The sequence below is a fragment of the Salvia splendens genome, chromosome 8 (assembly GCF_004379255.2).
Source record: "Salvia splendens isolate huo1 chromosome 8, SspV2, whole genome shotgun sequence".
Lineage (NCBI taxonomy): Eukaryota > Viridiplantae > Streptophyta > Magnoliopsida > Lamiales > Lamiaceae > Salvia > Salvia splendens.
In genome coordinates, this window is record NC_056039.1 from 11,339,785 (window position 1) to 11,357,791 (window position 18,007).

Below are 18,007 nucleotides of genomic sequence, written 5' to 3' on the forward strand. Positions count from 1 at the left end.
CCGGTATTTCGGCATTTCGGTATTTTTTCCCAGCCCTAGATGGGACTAACGAATAATGAAGTTGAAATAAATTAACTACAAGATGTAGTAAACTTAGTACTTAATGAACTCGAATATATAATCTGCTTGATTCCTTCTAAAACAGTCCAAAAGTGATTATATAGTTAAAATTGCTTGATTGCTTTATTCATTTTAGGAAAATTGTTCAGATAGGTTTGAATAAACAGCTAACAAATTTGGAAGTTTAAAAAATATAATTTTCATTGAATAATCCATTGACAATATTTTCAAAGTCCATTCAAATAGTACTGGCGAATCAATCAAGTCTAAATATAATTAGTAGAACCTCGACAGTAAATCCAAAATACTACTTTAAAATAGTGAACTGAAGTCGAATATATTCATCCGGATTCCTTATCAAATAAGTCCAAAACTGATTATAATTTGCATATAATTGTATAACCCCAAGGCTGTAATTAACACATATATTATTAAATTGATGTAATTTCTGGCATCTTAGTTTGTCATTATCCAAGCCATTAAAATAATCACACTTGCGTTGTGCTCTTTAAATTATTGATTGCAGCATAATAGCACCACTGGAAAATTAAACAACTCCCTCTCTCTCTCTCAGACAAGATGGAAGTCGTGGGAGCAATTTTAGGGCATTTGAGTGATATATTTGTGAAGGCACCTTTATTATCATCAACAATATTCACAATATTAGGAGTGTTGGGAGGTTTTTTATGGTATTTTTATGAACCATATTGGAGTGTAAGAAAAATCCCAGGGCCTCCGACGATGCCTTTAGTTGGACACATTCCTTTGATGGCTAAACATGGCCCTGATGTCTTCTCTGTTCTTGCCAACCGCTACGGCCCTATTTTCAGGTTCTTTTTTTTTTTACTCACTTAATATTTTGACCATTTCTTCTTTAATCAATTATTCATTTGAATAGGAAAAAATATTTGTTGATGGTTGTTTAGGGGTTAGAGGAGAGTTTCCCATTTAATCATTAGTACTCGGCTACGAGTATTTATTACCATTAAACAAAAGCAAATAAGAGTATGTTATGATTGGTGATCAAAAAACAGGAGTAATGATTGGTCCAAACTAATCAAATGGTATGCTAAATTATAACCTAAGAACAAAAATAAAATCCTTAACCCTATAAATATGATTTTAAAGTTATACATACATGGTTGCGTTAGTGTGCTAACTAATTTACAGTAATAACTTTCAATTTTGTGTATTAAAATTATCAACACAAAGATATAATTATATCAATACAACATGTAAATATAAATATCAACACAAAGACATAAGTTTATCAACACAAGAAGATTGATAAATTTATGTGTTTGTGTTGATATTTTTAACATACAAAACTGATATTTAGTTATTAGTTATTACTATAAAAAGTTAGTATTTAATCACACACACTTATACATTCATATTTAAAAAAATTCTTCATTTATTTTGACACCAACATTACATATCATAATTTATACTACTATTCATTCACAAATTACTCATCTCTCATTATTCATCTCGCTCTAAAATATGCAACAAATTAAGTTAGAATTTCCAAGATTAAAATCCTGTTTGATGTAATGTAGGTTTCATATGGGGAGACAACCACTAGTAATAGTGGCATCTGCAGAGCTTTGCAGGGAAGTTGGTATAACCAAATTCAAAAGCTTCTCCCACAGAAGCATTCCGTCTCCTTTAGCTGCATCGCCTGTTCATCTCAAAGGCTTATTCATGACTAGGTACACGTACACTACCTCTATTCGATTATTTGGTTAATAAGTACTTAATAGTAATACTCACTCTACTCTCTGTTTCGACACATTTCCTAAAACAACCTCAGGGAACCAAGATGGTCGATGATGCGAAACACAGTGCTATCGTTCTTCCAGCCGTCGCGCCTCGCTGCCATGATCCCCACAATGCAGGATACCATCCAAACAGCCACTCTAAACCTCGACCCCAAATCATTCACTTTTTCCGAATTAACCCTCAAAATCACCACCGATGTAATCGGCAAAACCTCCTTCGGAATGGATTTCGGCCTCTCCAAACCAAAATCAACCAACAACAACAACAACCACAACAACGACGAGGCAGAAGAATTCATAAAGGAGCACATCTACGCCACAACGCAGCTGAAGATGGACCTAACCGGCTCCGTCTCCAACATACTAGGCCTCCTCCTCCCCTTCCTCCAAAACCCGTGCCGCCAGATCCTCAAGAGAATCCCGGGCACCATGGACCGCAAGCTGGAGCGGACAAACCAGAGCCTCACTACCCGGCTGGACCAGATCGTGGACAAGAGAAAAAAAGAGAAAAACAGAGGCGGCAGAGACATCATCTCGCTCTTGCTCAACGCGGCCGAGTCAGAGAAGGCCGTGAGGAATGTGCTCACGCCCGACTACATTAGCGCCCTCACGTACGAGCAGTTGCTGGCTGGCTCCACAACTAGCTCGTTTACCATATCTGCGGTGGTTCATCTTGTTGCAGCCCATCCGCGCGTTGAGAAGAAGCTGGTTGATGAAATAGATGCATTCGGCCCCCGTGATCGCCTGCCAACTGCCGATCATCTGCAAAATCAATTCCCGTTTCTTGACCAGGCAATTCATAATCTCTATACTACTACTACTTAACTAGTTAGCTAATTTTATGATTTTGTGTATCAAGATTGATTCTCACTGAGTGCAGGTGATTAAGGAAGCTATGAGAGTGTACTTCGTCTCTCCTTTAGTTGCAAGAGAAGCACTAGAGGATGTTAAAGTTGGAGGCTATCATATTCCAAAGGTACATTACATCTTACTATTTTTTTAAAAATAAAACAAATACTACTACATTATTTAATTGAATAATTATTTATTAGTAAAAAACTGTAACATAATTGTAAATTCAAGAAAAAATGTTTATAAAATACTAGACACAAATGTGTTAACTTAACATTGAACAGGGTACATGGGTGTGGATGGGGATCGAAATTCCGGCAAAAGATCCAATAAACTTTCCAGATCCAGAAGAGTTTAGACCGGAAAGATTTGATCCAAATGGGGAAGAGGAGAAGAAAAGGCATCCTTACTCGTTCGTTCCGTTTGGAATAGGGCCTCGAGCGTGCATAGGCCAGAAATTTGCGTTGCAAGAAATCAAACTCGCCATTATTCATCTTTATAGACATTACGTATTCCGTCACTCCCCACAGATGGAGAGTCCCTTGGAATTTCAATTTGGGATAATCGTCAACTACAAAAATGGTGTTAAGGTTTTAGCCACCAAACGCCCTTGAAACTGCCACAAAGCTCAATGTTATATACAATATCATATATGGCTGGGAGTGGCAGAGGGTACTGTTTTGAATCATCATCAAATATTCAGCCTTACTTCCCATAATATTAAACTCCATGCATATGATCTTTTACTATTTCATATTTGTTGATGATCAATAAGAAGAATACCAGAATTTAAAACCCTTGCTTCATCCATGAATGTATTTAATGCATAGAAGCAAAAGGAAAATACTTTATGTATATATATACTAGTACTTGTTTTAAAGTTGATACATGATAATATACTCCCTCCATCTCGTAAAAATAGAAACTAGGAGTATTTCTTTTTTGGTCCATTTCCTAAAAATATATCTTTTTATTTAAGGGAATTTCCTTCTCTCGAATAAGGTTGGACTTACTTTCCACTGGCACATTTTTTTTATATATCTTTCTCAAAACTTTTACCAATTTTGTATTAAAAACTGTGCCATTTCAAAAGTTTTTATTTTTGGGAGACGAAGGAAGTATATAAATATTGAATTAAGCCTTAACTCAAATCTTACAAGCTGAGATTGAGATCGAACCAACCTCTAACTTAGACTCATATATCAAATTTTTATTCGTTTCATGATATTCTCATATATCAAATAATTAATTCATGATATTTCAATCAAAAGGCATACTAGGAGTATATATCTTTTCCCAATTGTAATTGCACAACAATAGCAACAATTGTCAATGATTTTTCAAATAAAGGAAATGGAATAAAATTGAAGACAACTAGGTAGTACAATGAAATAGTTTTGACAAGTAGCTAGTACTACAATTTTGTGAGAACAACAGCAATGTGAATGACCTTATAATTATTGGTAGCTATCTCTTTATCCAACAATTTGGCATACTCATCAAACAATTCATCCATTATCCCCTCTCCAAAGTGATGAGAAATCATGGACTGCTGAACTGCCCTCACTGCTTTGGCCATCACTACACCAGAGAAGCTCGAATCTATCTCCTTCTCCACAATTTCAAAACGCTCCAATTCGAACGACCCTTCCTTTCTCACTATATCTTCTATTTCTTGTTTGCACGGCTCATAAAAGTGAACATCGTAAGACTCCACCATTTCTTTCTCAATTTTACCCTGAAAATTATAATATAAAATTTAAAAAATTACTCCATAATAGTGAAATTACTTAATAGTGGATTTTTACTTTGGAAACAAGTGTGAGGAAAGATTGATAGAGATTTTCCCAGAGGAATGTTTTGTCGAGGGAGAAATAGTCGGAAATCTTCCTCCCGGCAATCAGCAGTGCCATCCTTCCCCCGCTCATCACTTCCACCGCTCGACCCTCTAAGAAGGCCCACAAATCTTCAGCGAATTGCTTCGCGTATGCATCGATGACTTGACGCGGGCTCTTCTTAGTTATGTATACGCTCTCTCGGTTAAGAGACCGCCCTTGATCGTCGTAGATCCCTGGAGGAATCTGCAAAATACGACATAAGGCGTTTACTTTGAATGATAGACAAATTAACAACTACTCTATGAAAGCAATAAAAGTCCAATATCAAAACACAAAGCGCAGAAGGAAAACTTCGACTACTTTTTTAGTAATAATGAAAGAATATGTACCCGTGATAGCCACTGCAAAGCGCAGAAGGAAAACACAAAGTGCAAGCTCTTGTGTGGGAAAAGCCTGCCATAAAAACTGCCTGGATATGCAGCCACGAAAACTGATGGATTGTTGTTTCCTTCCTTCAAATCTTGGTAAAAATCCGGCAATGTCTTAAAAAGGGTGTTGAAGTCATTGGTTGGGAGATCATTGAGGCAGACACGAAACTCGGGCGTGCTCATAAAGCTATTGACAGCCATTTTGATGTAGCGCAGTGCGTTGGAGGCAGACGAGCAGCCAAGATCAGCTATGCCAAGGCTTTCCGGCCTCAACGCAGAATACGTTTGTTCCATAGCTTCTATGGCTAATTCATTTATCCTCTCAGCAGCATTTTTCTGTTGATTTAGACAGATTAGTTAACTATCTAATTAGTCTAGAGAGATAGAGAGGAGTGTGGGTTAATTGGTTCATTACCTGAAGTGAAGAGTTTAGGTGATAGCTTGTGTCTCCGCCACCTCCATTCATGTGAAACACTTTCTCCACTACCACCTCCATGCTCTCCACGAGATTAATCCAAACTATATGTGTATTTATAGTTCCACCACCTCATATTACTCTTTTAGTAATTTAAAAATTGTTCCAATGGAATGTGGCATCGTTTTAACTTTTAACAATGTGTACATTTAAATATATAATGCATTTACTTTTGTGGTTTTAAAGATAGTGTTGAAACGATTAAAAGATTGAATGGATAAAGATAGGTCGCATGGGTACGTTAAAATGACAACACTTTTTAAATTGACACTGTGACATTACGTATCCTGCAATATTATAAACGCTACACTACAATAGTATAAACGCTACACTGCAATCTATAGATTACAGTCTATCGTATTGGATATTGCAGACGTGAAAAAATTGCAGTCTAGCGTATTGGATATTGCAGTCCTAGAAAATTTACCCTTGAGCATTTTTTATGATTGCCACATGACAGCTGATTATTCGTCCACATGTACAAATGATTGACTAGGAATGGTGGTATGCTGTCACTTTAAGAGGTGTTGTCATTTTAACACAAACCTAGGTCCGCATAATTAACTAATGCAAGAACTCTAATAATTGAGTGTATAATTATGTAGATCAAACAAAAATAATACTCTCTGTCTATCATTTGAAAAATAATTTTTTATTCAACATTGATTTTAAAAAAATTGTTTGTTTGTGAAGAAAAGAAGATACCTTAGTTAATAGGACAAGGAGTGAGTGTTATAGACAATTGGACACGAGTGTGGAGGAATCTTAACATGGAGATGCTTAACGCAAACATAGCCGCATCAGACAAATCATCTAACACTCTTATATTAGATTGCATTCAGACATTGTTGGTTCTGATTGATTTAACATATCCAAATATTGTTATTATGAACTGTAATGCTATATATGAGTTCTAGGTAATTTGATGGTCTTTTCGCTATGAGAAAATAAAACGAAAATGAACACAAGTAAAAGTAGCTACATAAATATTAGTAGCATCGGAATTATGAACATAATCTTTTTTATTCATAATGTTAACATTTAATAAATAAAAGTGATTTAAGTAATTTAGTTTCTTGGTAGTGATAACTACTGCTACTAGTTCTTGCAATAATTATAATTGGCAAAGCCGGTTGGACTCAACCACCTAAAATTGGCAATATTATGCAAATTATACTTTAAACTAAATCTAAACTTAAATAATGTTTAAGTTTATTCACGACTGTGCATTAAAATTATTTTTCATGTTCTTTATTCTACATTATAAGATAACACATAACATTAATCTAATAGTTAGATCACAAGATCCTATGAATTTCAAGTGTTTTGTTTTTGAACAATACTTACTATATGGGTATAAATACATCCCTACACCATATGCATTATACAAAAATATATACTACTACAAATCACTTAACAAGGGATGAAGGTTAGGGATGTCAATTGGGCTAACCCGCTCGGGTTCGGGCTAATCCATTCGGGTTGTCGGGCTATTTGGGTGCGGGTTATTCGGGTTGTGAATTTTTCGGGTTATAAATTTTTGGCCCTAACCCTAAATCTTCAGGTTTCGAGCTAACCCACGTACTATTCGGTTTTAAAGTGATCTTATATGTTACTTTCTATCCAATCCAATATTCTAACGTATAAAAAAACAGATTGTCGCAAATAGTAAAATATTATCAAAGTGATCAAGTGAAAAAAATAATACTCCCTCCGTACCGCTTTAGCAGTCTCAGTCATTTTTGAGCACTCGTTTTGTAAAAATGATAATAAATAGTTAAAGTGGGGAAATGGTAAAGTACGAGAGAGAATAATGTAGAGAAGAGTCTTATCTACGTTATTCTCTCTCATACTTTACCATTTCTCCACTTAAACTATTTATTATTATTTTTACAAAACGAGTGCTTAAAAATGACTGGGACTGCTAAAGCGGGACGGATGGAGTAGCAATTGAAAATTGAAACAAAATACATAAACATATCGCTAATTAGTAACACACGTGAATCCGACACAATTAAACGGAAATCATGCATTTCAAAGGGGTTGAATGACATTCTTAATTGTATACCCAAAAAATAAATTCTAAGTAGTTGAAAAAGATAGTATAGATAAACTCTATAAAATTGAATGACATTCTTCTACATTAACAACTTTTGAAGCTTCAATCGGATCATTGTCTTCGAGAGTAAAAACGTAAAATACAACGTTTAATATGAGTAAATATTAATAACATATATATTTCATATAACACTAGCTTTCAATTTGAAAGAGAAGACATAATTACCATATGTATACTTCATATAAATATTGCGTTTAATATTGTAATTACCATATTATATACTTCATGTAAGTATATAGGGAATGGATTCTATGCTGTGTTAAAAAACACAGCAGAGGCTGCTATGCTTAAAACGTGGACCAATTCCCTTGAAACGCAGCAACTATAATTGAACCTCATTTCTTTATTCAATTTACTGTGGGCCCACATACAATTGGAAATATTATGTATATGCAGTCCTTAGAGCGTCCACTATAAGGTAGATGCGGCTATAGCCGCGAGCGGGGCGGTAGGCGCGGCTATTATAGTGGAGGGGGTGTCCGCCGCGAGGGTGGACGCGGCTGGTGGGGGGAGGGCGGCGGACGAGGCTTCGCCGCGAGTGGGGCGAGGACGCGGCGGTGGGTGTATAGGCGCGGCTATAGCCGCGGCTATTATAGTGGCGGATATCCGCCGCGGCTATAGCCGCATTTTTTGAATTTTTTTTTCTTCGTTTTTTCATCTATAAATACTACTCCCCCTCTTCCCCCACTCCCATTTTCACAAAATCCATACACCCACTTTCTACAAAAACACTCTCTACAAAATGCACCGAGGAGAGGACGAATCACCCGACACTGAGGAATCGGGATATGACAGCAATCCATCTCAGCCGTCGGCCCATCATTCGCCGCCATCGGGTATTGGCGGATATGCTTCTCAGCCGTCGGGATTTGGAGGATATGCGGCTCCGTCACAGCCTTGGAGTTGGAATCAATCTCCACCACCGTGGGCATCGAGTCCACCCCTTCCTCCATCTCAGTCGTGGAGATCCTCACCAACGCCGCCCGCTTTACATCGGAATCTGAGTCGTTCCGCTTTTGGAGATTACCGACCCAACCTAGACGCGCTTCACCTGCCGCGGCCGGGTTCCCCTTTCCAAGCCAGCCAATCTCCGATCACCGAAGCAGATCAAGACGCATTTGATATTATGCTGGGTCTGCTCAGTTCCGGCATCCCAGATACGCTGGCAGCGCGGTTGGAAACACCCGTTCCGACCCGAGGAGGTAGCGGCAGTCGGGGCTCTGGTGGCGGTAGGGGCAGAGGCCCTAGGGGCGGAGGCGGCAGTCGTGGCACCGGCAACGTCGGTGGACACTCGGGCAGCTGCCCCGGCATTGCGAGTAGCGAGGGCAGTGGCGCCGGCGGTAGCGGTGATCAGCCCGAGCGGTCCAGCCGCGGCAAGCCATACAGCAAAGACGAGAGCATTGCCGTGGCGAAGGCGTGGGATTCTATCACTTCGGACCCCATGGTAGGTACCGATCAGGAGTCGGGGAGTTTTTGGAGGCGCGTCATGTTGGCATACGAGGAATTGAAGCCCGACGGCACCGAGAAGCGCAACCCAGAACAGACCCGAAAAAAGTTTGGTAGGATACTGCGGGCTACCAAGCTGTTCGCGTCCATATACGAGAACAACCTTCGCCACGCCGAGAGTGGCCGAAGCGTAGCAGATGTTAAGACCCTGTCGGAGGGCCAATACCACAAGACGGGCCAACCGAAGTTCACCTTGTGGGAGGAGTATCTTGTCCTCGCGGATTGTCCGAAATTCAGGTCGATCGTGGCGAACGAGGTGGAAACAGCTCCTGGCCCGAAGCGCACAAGGCACAACCTTGCCCGGGAATACAGCTGTGGGAGCGGCTCGCACGAGTTCGAGCAGTCCGACGAGCAAGTCGAAGAGCCAGCCGCGACTCACATTAGGCGACGACGGCCCATGGGACAACAGGCCGCTATCCGCAAAGACAGAGGGGGTAGAAGTGCCTCACGGCAAACGGCGGCCGCGTCCGGATCGCGCATCCCCTAGTCTGCCCCAATCCCACAGCCCACGGTGCAACCCCACGAGGTATTGGCCAATAGCATAGACGTAACGTTGATGCAACAACTGCAAGACGTATGCAGGTCATACGCAGGTGAAACTGACCCGTACGTCAGGAACGTCTACAAGAGGCTCATCAATCGGCTTGAGAGTCGACTGGGGTTGGTTGATAATGCGCCTGGGGATACCGAGGCCGGCAGCAGCGAGAGAGGAGGAGGAGGAGAAGAAGAAGAAGAAGAGGAAGACGAGGAAGCCGACTCCGACACCGAGTAGACGGTGCCGGAGTTTTGTAGTTGTATTTTATTTTAATTATTCGTTGTATAATTTTACCGGTTTGCAATACAACGAATATTCGGCCCTAATTACCTCATATTCTAGTTATTTACACTGCGATTATTTAAATTACACTTGATTGAAACTAAAAAATATTTAAAAATGAAAATTGATTATAAAATTTGGGGGCTATTGGAGTTGTCCACTATAGTGGCGGAAATAGAATTTTGGGGCTATGGACAACAAAATTGGGGCTATGGACAAAAACTGGGGCGAGGCTATTGGGCGTGTCCGCCTTATAGTGGACACCCTTACGCCTCTTTCTCTCTTTATAATGTAGGTAGTAAAATATTATTTTTATTTTGCCTCGTTTATTTTAAAACAACTACTAATAAAAGTTACTATGAAATCTTATGTGTATGTCTTTCATTACTTATAAATTATGGAGTAACTAAGATGTTATAAATATTTGTATATTTCATTTCTAAATATTAATATCTCTTAATCAAATTAAAATATTTTAGTTTTCTCAAATTGATTTTTTTCATATTTATCAATATCAAATGGAAACATCTCCAGATAAAAGTAAAAATCATGCGTGAATCAATATGAAAGAATAAATTATTTAAAAAATGAAATATAAAAATATTTATTAGTACATCATAGTTACACTTTATATGTATTTTATTATACATATATATAAATATTTAATTTTATAATATTGTCAACAATAAATTTAAAATATGAAATATACAAATATTTATTACATCACCGTTCCAATTTATAAGTTTATAAATACCTATATAATAAGTATTTAATTTAAAAATATTTTTAACATTATAAAGAGAGAAATGGGGAATAGAGTGCGTGTACATATATTTCCGGGGAAATCGGGTTTCTAGGTCATTTGGCCATTAAAATAACGAAAATGTACCTAATTTGTTATCTATTCCATATATGGGAAAAACACCAATGACAATAGCGTGTCTATAAGTAAAGACGCCAATGGAGTTGGCGTTTTACTATGCCGTAGTATTTTACTCGTACAGATATGTAAAAACACGCCAATTTGGTTGGCGTGTTTAATCTGAAAACGCGTTTGGGATTGGCGTGTTGTTATGAAAGAAACGCCAACACGACCGGCGTGTTAATATAAAGACGCCATCATGGATGGCGTTTTCCAAGTGAAAAACGCCAACACGTTCGGCGTGTTTATGCAGAATGATATACCAGTCGAGGCTCCCCCAAATCGGTGTATTTTACTCACACCACACACTTCACGATTTTCTCCAAAGCAGAGCCTTCTCGTCGGGAATTCTCCCTCCTCTCCGTGATTTCACCCTCCATTCATCAGTCGGTGCTATTCTTCCCTAAAATTGTATATTTTTTTCGGTTAGTAGGCTTATCTTTTACATTGTTAGAGTAATTGTTGGATAGTTAGCTAGGGTTTGTAATGTGTTGTGAATTGAGTTGAAATATTGTGCATGTTGGATTGTTTGAATGATGTTATTGTTGATTATTATGTTAGATTGGTTGAGTTTAAGTGAATTTTTGTATACATTTGATTATAAACCTAAACTCTAGGGTTGTTATAGCTTAAAAATTGGGCAAATTGATTTGGTTTATGTGGGTTTTGGTTGATGTATATTGTTTGGTTTGACTTGTTAATTTTGTGTATATTGTTAGGTTGAAGTTGAAATTGAAATTGAAATTGAAATTGTTAATTGAAATTGTTAGGTTGGGCAAATTGAAATTGGGCAAATTGAAATTGTTAGGTTGATGTATATTGTTTAGTTTGAATTGTTAATTTTGTGTAGGTGAATTGTGTTATGATTTTGAATGTGCAATTTTGTGTAGGTGAATTTGTGCATTGTGAATTATTTGATTTTGGTGTTCCATTTTGTGTTATTGGATTAAATTGTACTCCCTCCATCCCGGGTTAGTCGTACGTTTGCTTTTCGGCACGGAGATTAAGGAATGAGTGATTAGCAAAGTCAACAATTGCGGCTGTAGGTGATAATTTTTACTAAAAATAGAAAGAGTGCAAATAACTTGGGACGCCCAGAAAGGAAAATAGTGCAAGTAACACGGGACGGAGGGAGTATCTAATTATTGAGATGGTTTAGGTTTGGTTATTGTTTAATTTGGATTATGAATGTTTTGTAGGTAAATTATGGCATCATCTTCGACTTCTCGTCGCCGACTTGCATGTGGTTCTGCGGATCCTTTTGTATTGTATTTTCAGAGACAACACGTCTCTAATAACATATGGGCATGAATTCCATCAGAAGACGTTCGCTGCCGACGATATGAAGGAATCATTTGGGATGTTCCCATAAATCACCGTGTTTTGGAAATAGTGGACCAGATGGGGTTCGGCGGTATATTGAGGTGTGGTCAACCAAAGGACATTGGCCACCATCTCATCGCTGCATTGATTGAACGTTGGAGGCCTGAGACTCACACGTTTCACTTTCTAGTCGGTGAAGCGACTGTAACATTGGAAGACGTTGAGGTCTTATGGGTTCTCAAAGTCGACGAAGATGCTGTGACTGGTTACCTCCCCCCGAAGGATGTGGGATATTGGAAGGATATGTGTTTGGATTTTCTAGGATTTATTCCAGACTCATCCGAGTTGAATGAAATGGTTTGGAAGCAGACAAGCTTATCAAATCAATTGAGGATTGAGCTTAATGATGAGCAGGAGCAATACATATATGCTCAGCGGGCTCGTATCTATTGTCTGCTATTACTTGGTGGTCTGATGATCCCGAACGCCTCAGGAAATAAAATTCCGTTCTTCTACCTGCAATTTTTTATGGATTTAGAACGGTGTTCTACATATAGCTAGGGTGGTGCGACGCTTGCTTGCTTGTACCACAATTTGTGTGAAGCAGTCGTTGCTAAGAGGACCGATGTCGGGGGAGCTTTAACTTTGTTACAGTTGTGGGCTTGGGAGAGAATCCCAAATATTAGACCGAGGATGCTCATTCCCGTGCATATAGAATATGCACCATGTGCAAGCGCGTAAGTTGTTTACTAATTCCATTTCTAAGCTTAATGTTTATTAATTTCCGTGTTATTCGCTCAATGTTCATTAATTTCCGTGTTACATTTTTTAGATGGAATGATCAGGCGTCTGACTCAACTTATTTTAACACAAGAAATTCCCGCAAGTGTACGAGGCTAGTGTAGCACAAAGTAAGCAAGAGTATCGTATCCCACAGAGACAAAATGTGTAAACTCAAGTACCACGGACCGATTTTAACTACTATCTAGACGATTCAAAGGTTTGGTTTTTGATTTTTAAAAACAATTAAACATAAACAAATTAAAATCACGCAACAATTGAAAGGTTTCAAATAAGAGAAAGAAGTAGAGCTTTAGATCCAACTACAACGAACACAAAGTGAACAATTCAACAACTTCTATTACCCAATTGAAGTCTCTAGGATTACTAGGAAAGCCGCTAGTCTAGGCTAAGCCCTCTCTCGAGTGCACCCAACCCGTTGATTAACCATTAATATTGAAGTCTCCTTCTAATACTTCACAATTAACTCCTTAAAACAAAAGGCTCAAGCCCTCACTCTAGAATCCCTTCTCTCGAATGCAAATTATCTAGGTGTTGTTCATTCTTTTATCAATCCTAATTAGGTATCTCTCGATTACTCAAAACTAGGTTAACAAACTCAATTGGTAGCTAAGCAATTGAATTGAAAGAGCACAAGAATGAAACAAAGCAATCACAAGAGCATAGGTAATCAAAAGTCCTTAAATTAATCAAAAGCGTTCATTGTAGTCTTCTCTAAAACTCTACAAGGGATTTAGCTACTCATATTCAATGCAAATTCACAAGATAAATCCATGGAAAGTGAACTAAACATAAGAAAACTAATAAAGATATTCCCAAAGGTGGATTGAGTGGGCAAATCGTCTTCGTCTTCAACCTTCTTGATGAATCGGACTCTTTGTCGCTTTAATCTGCTCTCCAATGTGAAAACTACTCTTGGGGGCGTGTCTGCTGTCTGGAGCTCGAAAACCTAGGTGCCTTTTATACCCGGGGGCGGAAATAAGCTTTTCCAATGTTCCGCACAAATCGCCCGGCCGGGCGATTTTAAGTCGCCTAAACGCCCGGTCGGGCGATCTTCTCGATGCCGTGATTCTTCCACATCGCCCGGTCGGGCGGTTCTTCCTAGGCAGAACGCCCGGTCGGGCGAACTTTCTGGAATCATCCTCACAAACGCCCGAGCCGGGCGTTTCTCTTATGCATGAACGCCCGGTCGGGCATTCTTATGTAATCTCGCTTCAAGCTCTTTTTCAAGTAATTTTCACCTGTTTTAGCTCCAAACACTAGACAAACTCATCAAAACACTTAAGTAGTGGATAATGGATGCAAACTCGAGTAATATGCTACAAAACATTGAAGTATTCACGTTAAACATCCAAAATACTTGCTATACTACGAGTTTATCAACTCCCCCAAACTTAAACACTTGTTTGTCCTCAAATAAGAAGTAGAAAACAGAGAATTAGAACTCGTGTAAGTATGTTGGATTGTCATCATTGCCTCAGTAAAAGAAAACATAATCATCATGTATCAATAACTTCGCATACCAGTAAACCAAAATGAACATTGCTTCAAGCTACTAGCACGTATTCCACTTTGTCAATTTGCCCTCACAGGATTCATATAATGTGATTTTTTTTCTTTATTTTCCTCTCACTCTCAAAGTGTATAGGTATAGTATGAACCTCTCAAATCAATCAAAAATGTATAGCTTACCATAAGCTTGCTCGAAGTCTATACTCTCCTCTACTATGTTGTGACTACAGATTTAGGATCCGAAAGGTCTTTTCCAAGGTTGTAATGTAGGGCTCTTTGGTTAGGTGAGGAAAATTTGGCCAAAGTGACTATAATCCCGAAGTGAAACTACGATTACTTCACCCTTGTGCACTGCAATCCTTAGCTAGTCATAGGCTTTGCCTAGACTCTTCTCAACTCCCAATTTCCCTTTTTTTTTCGAACAACGCTTATTCAATTTCAAAAGCTAACCCAGTTTTCGGTTTTTTTTTTCTCTCCTTCATCTTTGTTTTGTTTTCTTTTTTTTTCCCATGCTTTGCATGTCATTCTCTCATTTCTTTTTCTTACAAACTCCTCATTTTTCCCTCTTTCACTTAACACTAAGGGAATCCAATCCAAATTATTAGCTATCAAAGAAAAGGCTTTTAGGCTCAAAGTTGGCTAACAAGGGATTATAATTTACAATTAGGATTAAGATTAAGATAAGGGTAGAAGGGATGGCCTGACGTCACCTCCTATTTCTATAATCACTATGTAGATTCAAGGAGACCGCGAGCAAGTTCTAGAAACATATGACATAGTTGATGAAGAATCACACATTTTTGGAAAAAGACATAGGCTCAATCCTCACATGGTATTTTTCGGCAAAAGACAAAGCAACGAGCAATTCACTCTAGGCAAATCACAAAGAGGAAATACAAGTTACTTAGCTATATCAACAAGTTTTCACAAACATTTTAAGCCAATTCTCATCATAGGCAACTCATCCAACAAACATACTCAATTCATCTCCAAATGTCTCTCACTCCCCATTCAAGTTCACCAACTTTCTTCCCAAATCTATCATCCTACCCAAGGGAGATTATTCAACACAAAAGGAAACAAGAGAAACAAACCTAAAAAGAAGACAAAGACACAAACACAAGTGGAACAAGGGAACAAAACCACATAAGTTTACATGCCCACATATCATCATCAAATATCATCAAAAAAGAATAGGGGTACAGGCCGGGGTATCATCAAATAAAGAGGGAGAGGGTAAAAGAGGGAATCCACTAGACACCCCCCAAACTTATTCCAAGCAAAGCTAGGATAAGTTTGAAAGAGAGTGGATCTCCCATGGACCTTCACTGCGGAGGAGGAGGCGGATGCTGCCACTGGCCACGAAATTCATCGAATCGGGCATTGATGTTGGCCCATTGTGCATTGTTGAAATCAGTGAATTGGGTCCAGTTGGTGTCGAACTGGTCCCATCGCGCTTCATTCTGGACCCAATATTCCTGCTGACGCAGCTCCATCCGTGTCAACCTCTCATTGATCGAGCCGTAGTCCTCCTCTTCTTGCTCTTGCCGGCTTCGTGTCCTCTGAGTGCTTGTCCCGGCTTCATCTCCCCCTTGGTGGGTCGGTTGTTCTTCACCTTCCTCCTCATTTTCCTCTTCATTTTGCTCGACCCCCATCTCGATCGCGGGAAAATCCATGTGGGGCGCTTCATCAACACTCGAGCTCGGGCTTACATCCCTAAATTGCAAGTTCCGCGGAAAGGACCGTTCACATAGGTGTTGACGGTGTCCGGGAGGGGGTAATGATCTGCTGCCCTCTGTATCAAATATATCTGCCCTCGTTGGTCCACTCCGACCAGCCTTGTTCTTCTCAGAAAGCTGAAGTCCATCAAGTTGTCACCAATGTCGGCGACCAAGCCCCTCGTCGACATTCCCAGATGGAGTGCAATAGCTGACACAACCGCACCGACACAGAGTGTGCCGGTTTTCTTCTTCGAAGCCCTCTCAAGATGTTTGATCATGAAGTGGCCCAAATTCAAGGGAGCCTCCTTGTGCAAAATAGTCCATAACAGGAAGAGCTCGTCTCTCTGCACGCTCCCATGCTCATGACGAGCGAAGGGGTAACATACACACGCCTTCTGGAGTAAGCGCAAGGCTGGGTTCCTAATGAGAGAACCCTTTGCCCTGTTGGCGGCGAAGTTGTCATCAACGGTAGTGATGGCCTTCCAGAAGTCATTCGCATTGTGACTGGAGCTAAACGACTCTCTATACACCTCCCCTGAAAATCCAAAGATCTCCTTGAATTGTGCCATCGTCACTGTGTACTCAGCATTCCTCATACGAAACTTGATGGCAACTATCTCCCTCCTGTTCATGATTACCTCAAGGGTAGATAAGAACTCCAGTGTAAGCCTCTGATAGGCGGGGTTCCTCTGTGCCATGAAGAGCCCATTTAGTTGCCCTTCTTCACATAGCTCATTGAAGCACTGCTCAATGCCCAACCGTCGGATTGTGATAGGGCATGGATATCTAGCTACCCGGTAGGGTAGTTGTGAGAGTACGGCCCATTTCTTCTTCTCTGCGGCATTCAAATTAACTCCAGAGTGGCTGGGTGCCATCGTTCACTACCTAAAAATTGAAAGTATTAGATCAATTCGACAAGAAACCAACAAGTTGCATTAATGAAGACACTCTCCCCCAAACATACTCTATGCTAAAAGAACTTCTCATTCACACATTTATCAAAACTAGAATCAACCCCCCATTGTGTCACACAATGTCTCTTCCGCAACAATAAACCTCAATCACGCTTAACTCAAACATTCCACCAACATGCATCGCTATAACTAACATTGCATCTATGTAGACATCAACAAATCAAAGCATGCTAGTTCCCCACACTCAATAACCACAAGCCCATTAAGGAAATTGCACAATTCATACTCAAAGCAACCATTCAAACCAAATTCATCCTCTAACTAGCAATTAGTCAAGAAATCTCCAAATAACGAAAAACATGCTAGTTTCCAACCATCGATTCACCAATAATCATCTAAACACCGAGCATAAGCAAGAGAAGAATGAAAAATCATACCTTTCGGGCTTAGAGTGATAGAAAACGGATTTCTCCCCTTTTTGCTTGTTCTTGAGTAAATCAACCGATTAATCGGTTCAACCCTTGAATTAGATGGATTGGGAGGATGGTGTGTGTGTGAAATCAGTGTAAGTGGAAGATTTGAGGGTGGAGGGGCGAGAGAGAGTAGAGAGGAACGAGAGAGAATTGTGGCTAGGGTTTGAAAGTATAAAAACTGACCTCGATTGCGTTTTTTAAACTACGCGAAGAAATCGCCCGGCCGGGCGAACTTTCTGGACAATCCCGCATTCATTAAACGCCCGGTCGGGCGATTCGCTCTTTATACATCGCCCGATCGGGTGATTTTCTGGACAATCATGATTTCTGGAAACGCCCGGTCGGGCGAGTTTCTGTGAGATTTCGCCCGGTCGGGCAAACTTTCTGTATTCCGAGTCCATTTCGCCATTTCTCCAGTTTTTGTCCGCTTTTCACCCATCAAAGCCTATCTCCTGTTCCACTTAA

The 18,007-nt window shown here is 39.6% G+C and overlaps 2 protein-coding genes across 2 annotated transcripts; one reads left to right on the forward strand and one right to left on the reverse strand.

The window, feature by feature from the left end:
• Positions 1-614: 614 nt before the first annotated feature.
• LOC121743773 (cytochrome P450 711A1-like) lies at positions 615-3,592 on the forward strand. Its single transcript, XM_042137141.1, has 5 exons — positions 615-890; positions 1,620-1,772; positions 1,874-2,633; positions 2,722-2,817; positions 2,978-3,592. Exons 1-5 carry the CDS (start codon positions 640-642, stop codon positions 3,305-3,307), a joined length of 1,590 nt encoding a protein of 529 aa, XP_041993075.1. The 5' UTR covers positions 615-639; the 3' UTR covers positions 3,308-3,592.
• Positions 3,593-4,075: 483 nt separating this feature from the next.
• On the reverse strand, positions 4,076-5,511 carry LOC121743975 (probable methyltransferase TCM_000336). The gene is made up of 4 exons (XM_042137397.1): positions 5,375-5,511; positions 4,921-5,295; positions 4,502-4,774; positions 4,076-4,431 (listed from the first exon to the last, which is right to left on the reverse strand). Exons 1-4 carry the CDS (start codon positions 5,453-5,455, stop codon positions 4,108-4,110), a joined length of 1,053 nt encoding a protein of 350 aa, XP_041993331.1. The 5' UTR covers positions 5,456-5,511; the 3' UTR covers positions 4,076-4,107.
• Positions 5,512-18,007: the final 12,496 nt, after the last annotated feature.

What these genes read in the sequence shown, in the direction of transcription:
- LOC121743773 (XM_042137141.1), top strand. Translation starts at nt 640, where the DNA reads ATGGAAGTCGTGGGAGCAATTTTAGGGCATTTGAGTGATATATTTGTG. An exon ending in CGCTACGGCCCTATTTTCAG is followed by an intron (nt 891 to 1,619) that starts GTTCTTTTTTTT and finishes GATGTAATGTAG; the next exon opens with GTTTCATATGGGGAGACAAC. An exon ending in AATTCCCGTTTCTTGACCAG is followed by an intron (nt 2,634 to 2,721) that starts GCAATTCATAAT and finishes CACTGAGTGCAG; the next exon opens with GTGATTAAGGAAGCTATGAG.
- LOC121743975 (XM_042137397.1), bottom strand. Translation starts at nt 5,455, where the DNA reads ATGGAGGTGGTAGTGGAGAAAGTGTTTCACATGAATGGAGGTGGCGGA. An exon ending in ACCTAAACTCTTCACTTCAG is followed by an intron (nt 5,296 to 5,374) that starts GTAATGAACCAA and finishes CTAAATCAACAG; the next exon opens with AAAAATGCTGCTGAGAGGAT. An exon ending in TCCTCACACTTGTTTCCAAA is followed by an intron (nt 4,432 to 4,501) that starts GTAAAAATCCAC and finishes TATAATTTTCAG; the next exon opens with GGTAAAATTGAGAAAGAAAT.